The sequence below is a fragment of the Rhodnius prolixus genome, unplaced genomic scaffold (assembly GCF_049639745.1).
Source record: "Rhodnius prolixus isolate KJV_2025 unplaced genomic scaffold, Rpr scaffold_24, whole genome shotgun sequence".
NCBI lineage: Eukaryota > Metazoa > Arthropoda > Insecta > Hemiptera > Reduviidae > Rhodnius > Rhodnius prolixus.
The window spans coordinates 511,315-517,806 of record NW_027411637.1 but is presented as its reverse complement, the minus strand read 5'-3'; the positions used below and the strand labels follow the sequence as shown (position 1 = coordinate 517,806).

The 6,492-nt window shown below is 35.8% G+C and overlaps 1 protein-coding gene across 1 annotated transcript; it reads left to right on the top strand.

Annotated features, from left to right (window-relative positions):
- The first annotated feature begins 684 nt into the window (after positions 1 to 684).
- On the top strand, positions 685 to 2,939 carry LOC141462275 (uncharacterized). Its single transcript, XM_074143981.1, has 3 exons — positions 685 to 702; positions 903 to 1,776; positions 2,197 to 2,939. The coding sequence occupies exons 1-3, from the start codon at positions 685 to 687 to the stop codon at positions 2,937 to 2,939; spliced, it is 1,635 nt and encodes a 544-aa protein (XP_074000082.1).
- The last annotated feature ends 3,553 nt before the right edge of the window (positions 2,940 to 6,492 follow it).

Below are 6,492 nucleotides of genomic sequence, written 5' to 3'. Positions count from 1 at the left end.
GAAAAAAATAAAAATATTTGCAGTATTGGAGACTAAATATAAAACAATCGTCTTCTCATATACTGTAGCAGTTAGTTTACTTGCCGTAGCAATGCGCGCAAGTAGACGGTTTTAAATTCTTACATGGGCAAAACTTTTATTTAATAGCTTCTTTAATATTGCGGCAAAAACGATGAAATTTAGTGAATCCCAAACGATGAAACGAAGCCCAAACGAATGATAAAACGAAACTTTGAAAAAACTCAAAAATAAAAAGTGGCCATACCAACTTGACAACCGAATATCTCGCTTAATAATGCGGCACAAACGATGAAACTCGACGAATCACCAGCAGAAACGAGGCGAAAGAGATTGGCAAAAAAAAATTTTGAAAAAATTCAAAAAATGAAAAGTTATATCAATTTTTCTCATATTTATTTGACACGCTAATATCTCGCTTGGTATGGCGGCACAAACGAAAAAAGCTTTTGATGTTACTAAAATAGTTATTTGTAAAGTTGTTGGTAAAGGAAAAATACTATTATTTGCTATAATAGATATGTATTTATGGCTGAAAGGAAACCCATCAGCCGCTGGTGTATGCTGGCAGTTAGTTACTTTAGTTGACGTGGAGATGCGCTGCTGGCGTCAGTATGTCAGTAATAGTTTTTCTTTAAAAACTTCATTAATATTGCTGTAGTATCGATGGTAACAGTGATGGAGGTTATTGGATATATAGAGGGATGATGAGAAGCGTGCAACTTGAATGTGTTTTATTAGAATATACGTGTTTAGTTATAAAAGGTGTTTTATTTAAAAAGTACAACCCGTTGTAACAATTGGCGACGAGGATTATTATTATCAAATTTGAAAAAAAAAGAAAGTAATTTGTGTGATTTTTTTTATATTGGTTGTAGTGTTAGGTTAACAAGGATCTTTCGCATACTGGATTACCCTGTTTAGATTTAGAAAAACCAGATATTGGAAATCAATGGCAGCGATGGAAAAGGGTATTCCAAATATTTATTGATGCCAAAGGAATTACTGAACCAGGTAGGCAAAAAGCTTTATTACTTCATTGTGCGGGCATGGCTGTTCAGGATATATATTTTAGCTTGCCAGAGGAAAAGATAAAATTACCGCCACTTCCAGAAACGGCTTCTGCTCAGGAATTAAAAAAAAGGGAAAAGGTAGAATATCAAATGGCCATTGAGGCACTTGAGGAACATTTTCAGCCGAAAGTAAATGTTACATATGAGCGTCATGTTTTTAGAGGGATGCGTCAAGAGAGAGAGGAAAACATGAATAATTTTATTGCAAGGTTGCGTAAACAGGCACAAAATTGCGATTTTCAAAAGCAGGTAGAGGATCAAATTAAAGATCAGGTGATATCAACATGTTACTCAAGTGAATTAAGGAGAGAGTTTCTACATAAATCAGAGATCACTTTGGCAGAGATCGAGAAGTTATCAAAAACTTTCGAAGCTGTGGCCATTCACTCAAAGGCACTAGATGGGGAAGAAGCTCAATGTAATAGAGTAATAATGAAAAGGCCGCAGAAGAAATTTTATAAGGTAAGAGACAAACAAACTTCTTCTAAGATTAATACAAATGTTTGTTACAGGTGTGGAAGAGCTGGGCATTTTTGGAATGATCCCAGTTGTCCGGCTAGAGACAAAATTTGTAACAAATGTAAATTGAAGGGACATTTTGCGGGGATGTGTCACACGCATCTTAAGAAAAGAAAGCCACATATAAGTCAGATACAAACAAAAGAAGCACCCTCATCAGATTCGGGTTCGTCGGTGTTTAGATTAAGTGCAAAGGGGAATGATGAACCATTTATAAAATGTTCAGTAGGAGGCGTTCGCTCCAAATGCTGATTGATTCAGGTGCAGGAACGAGTGTCATTGATAAAGAGGCATGGACATTTTTAAAACATGCAGGGGTTAACTTTCGCAACGCTAGTAAAGTTAATAATGAGCAGCGTGGACTTTTTCCTTATGGGCAAAGGAACTCGTTAACTGTTTTAGGATATTGTGATGTAGAAATAAGAATAAGGGACAGAAGAGAAGAAGAGAGGATTTATATAGTAAAGGAGAAGGGAGATCCTTTATTGGGGCGCAGGGTAGCTCAGAAATTAGGGGTACTAAGAGTAGGGCTTGAAGCTATTCAGATAAAAAGTGTAAAAAAAAAAAGAAATAGAAAAAATTAAAGGGGTCCAGGTGGCAATTCCGTTGAAACCGGATGTGCAGCCAGTACAACAACCATATAGAAGAGTGCCAGCGTCCATCAGAAAGCAAGTGGAGAAGAAAGTAGAAGAGTTATTAGAAATGGGCATAATTGAGCCAGTACAAGAATATTCACCGTGGAGTTCACCATTGGTACCAGTAGTTAAGCCAAACGGGGAGATACGTTTGTGTGTTGATTTCAGAAGAGTCAATGAGGCTATATTGGTTGAGAAACACCCCATTCCCACTATTGATGATTTTCTACCTCAGCTCACTGGAAGTAAGATTTATACTCTGTTGGATCTAAAAAATGCGTATCATCAAGTAGAATTAGCTCCGGAAAGTAGACCTCTCACTACTTTTCAAACGCCAAAAGGAATGTATCGTTTTAAAAGATTACCAATGGGTTTAAGTAGTGCTGCAGAGAAATTTCAGAAGATTATGGAACAAATCCTCAGGAATTGTGATGGTGTAGGTGTATGCATTGATGATGTGTTAATTTATGGCATAGATAAAAATCAGTTGGAACATAGAGTGAAAGAGGTATTAAGAATATTAGAAGAAAATGGCTTAGAGTTAAATAAAAGTAAATGCAAATTTTCTCAAAAGGAAGTAGTGTTTTTAGGGCACAAACTAACAGAAGAAGGTATAAGAGCAGCGGAAAATAAAGTAGAAGCGGTGCAAAATTTTAGAGAACCAAGAACAGCAAGTGAAGTTAAAGTTTCCTAGGGTTGGTACAATTTGTGGGAAGATTTATTCCTCATTTAGGTACGCTAACGGAACCGTTGAGAAGATTACTAAAGCAAAATGTAGTATTTAAATTTGGACCTGAACAAAAAAGGGCTTTTGAAGAATTGAAGAAACGATTAGCGGATGCTACAGTCTTGGGTTATTACAATCCAAACGCTTACACGGAAGTGATGGCTGACGCCAGTCCCGTAGGTCTAGGAGCAGTTCTCATGCAAGGGGGCTCCAAGGGAAAGCAAATAATAAGCTATGCAAGTAAAAGTTTGAGTGATCAAGAGAAGAGATACTCTCAAACTGAGAAACAGGCCTTAGCGTTAGTATGGGCATTGGAGAAATTCCATACATTTTTATATGGAAGGACATTAGATTTATTAACAGATCAAAGGCCTCTGCAGGTAATTTTTGGGCTTACTTCAAAACCATGTGCGCGAATTCAGAGGTGGATGCTCAGATTACAATCTCATAATTACAAAGTAAAGTATATTAGAGGAAAAAATAATTTAGCAGACCCTTTATCAAGACTAAAGTCAAATCAGAGAGGAAGAGACTTCTAAGAAGAGAACCTGTTCTTATCTATATGGAAAAGTTACAGCTGCAATGCCCAAAGCCATATCAATGCAAGAAATGGTGGAAAAATCAGCGTCCGTCAAGTTAGTATGGCCACCACCGAGTTTTTTAACCAAATTTCGCACATCGTTTGTGCCGGCGATTCACAAAGATTCATCGTTTGTGCCGCTAAATTACGGAAGTTATTCGCAAAACAAAGTGGCCATACCAACTTGACGTCAAGTTGGTATGACCACTTTTTATTTTTGAATTTTTCGAAAATTTCTTCTTACCATTCGTTTGTGCCGGCGATTCACCAAATTTTGTCGTTTGTGCCGCAAAATTACGGAAGTTATTAACAAAACAAAGTGGCCGTACCAACTTGACGTCAAGTTGGTATGGCCACTTTTTATTTTTTGAGTTTTTTGAAAATTTCTTTTTACCATTCGTTTGTGCCGGCGATTCACCAAATTTCAGCATTATAGCTTAAAAATTAAAAAAGATATTAAAGAAAACTTTTCCTCGCACTGAGCGCACCACAGCGGCAAGTTAACTTACTAAAACTTATTTACGAATTTCATCAAAAACATATATCAAACACAGCAAATATTAGTACTTTTCTTTTACCTACAACATTAGAAATAACTAATTTATTAAAATCAAAAGATATTTTCGTTTGTGCCGCATTATTAAGCGAGATATTCGCGTGTCAACTTAATATGAGAAAAATTGATATAACTATTTAATTTTTGAATTTTTTCAAAATTTCTTTTTGCCAATCTCATTGGCCTCGTTTGTGCCGCTGATTCGCCAAATTTCATCGTTTGTGCCGCATTATTACGAGAGATATTCGCATGTCAAGTTGGTATGGCCACTTTTTATTTTTGAGTTTTTTCAAAATTTCCTTTTACCATTCTTTTAGGTTTTGTTTGTGCCAGCGATTCACCAAGTTTCTTCGTTTGTGCCGCATTTTTAGGCGAGATATTCTCATGTCAATTTAATGTGACAAAAATTGATATAACTTTTTTTTAACTTTTTCAAAATTTCTTTTGGCCAATCTCTTTGGCCTCGTTTGTGCCGCTGATTCGTCAAATTTCATCGTTTGTGCCGCATTATTACGCGAGATATTCGCATGTCAAGTTGGTATGGCTACTTTTTATTTTTGAGTTTTTTCAAAATTTCGTTTTACCATTCTTTTAGGTTTTGTTTGTGCCAGCGATTCAACAAGTTTCATCGTTTGCGCCGCATTTTTAGGCGAGATATTGGCATGTCAATTTGGAATGGCGACTTTTTATTTTTTGAGTTTTTTGAAAATTTCTTTTTACCAATCGTTTGTGCCGCGTCTGTGCCGTCCTTTCCCAAAATTTCAGCCATTTAGCTCAAAAATTGAAAAAGTTATTAAGGATTTAAAGTGGCCATACCAACTTGACAGAAGTTGGACATGCGATTTCGCTTGTCTTTGAGATTTTCCAAAAAATTTTTTTGCCATTCTCTTTGGCCTCGTTTGTGCCGGCGATTCACCAAGTTTCATCGTTTGCACCGCAATATTAAAGAAGTTATTAAAGAAAAACTGTTACTGACATACTGACGCCAGTAGCGCATCACAACGTCAACTAAAGTAACAACTGCCATCATACACCAGCGGTTGATGGGTTGATAATTTATAAATACATATCTATTTCAGCAAATAATAGTATATTTCTTTTACCTACATCTTTACAAATAACTATTTTAGTAATATAAAAAGTTTTTTTCGTTTTTACCGCCATACCAAGCGAGATATTAGCGTGTCAAGTAAATATGAGAAAAATTAATATAACTTTTCATATTTGGAATTTTTTCAAAATTTCTTTTGCCAATCTCTTTGGCCTTGTTTCTGCAAGCGATTCGTCGAGTTTCATCGTTTGTGCCGCATTATTACGCGAGATATTCGCATGTCAAGTAGGTATGGCCACTTTTTATTTTTGAGTTTTTTCAAAATTTTTTTTTACCATTCGTTTGTGCCGGCGATTCACCAAATTTTGTCGTTTGTGCCGCAAAATTACGGAAGTTATTAACAAAACAAAGTGGCCGTACCAACTTGACGTCAAGTTATATTAATTTTTCTCATATTAACTTGACACGCTAATATCTCGCTTGGTATGGCGGTAAAAACGAAAAAAACTTTTTATATTACTAAAATAGTTATTTGTAAAGTTGTAGGTAAAAGAAAAATACTATTATTTGCTGTAATAGATATGTATTTATAGATAAATTATCAACCCATCAACCGCTGGTGTATGCTGGCAGTTAGTTACTTTAGTTGACGTAGAGATGCGCTGCTGGCGTCAGTATGTCAGTAACAGTTTTTCTTTAATAACTTCTTTAATATTGCGGCACAAACGATGAAACTTGGTGAATCGCCGGCACAAACGAGGCCAAAGAGAATAGCAAAAAAAAATTTTGAAAAATCTCAAAGACAAGCGAAATCGCATGCCCAACTTCCGACAAGTTGGTATGGCCACTTTAAATCCTTAATAACTTTTTCAATTTTTGAGCTATATGGCTGAAATTATGGGAAAGGACGGCACAATCGCGGCACAAACGATTGGTAAAAAGAAATTTTCAAAAAACTCAAAAAATAAAAAGTGGCCATTCCAAATTGACATGCCAATATCTCGCCAAAAAATGCGGCACAAGCGATGAAACTTGGTGAATCGCTGGCACAAATGAAACCTAAGAGAATGGTAAAAAGAAATTTTGAAAAAACTCAAAAATAAAAAGTGGCCATACCAACTTGATATGCGAATATCTCGCTTAATAATGCGGCACAAACGATGAAATTTAGCGAATCAGCGGCACAAACGAGGCCAAAGAGATTGGCAAAAAGAAATTTTGAAAAAGTTCAAAAAAAAAAGTTATATCAATTTTTGTCATATTCAATTGACATGCGAATATCTCGTCTAAAAATGCGGCACAAACAATGAAACTTGGTGGATCGCCGGCACAA

What these genes read in the sequence shown, in the direction of transcription:
- LOC141462275 (XM_074143981.1), top strand. An exon ending in AGCACCCTCATCAGATTCGG is followed by an intron (nt 1,777 to 2,196) that starts GTTCGTCGGTGT and finishes AAAAAATTAAAG; the next exon opens with GGGTCCAGGTGGCAATTCCG.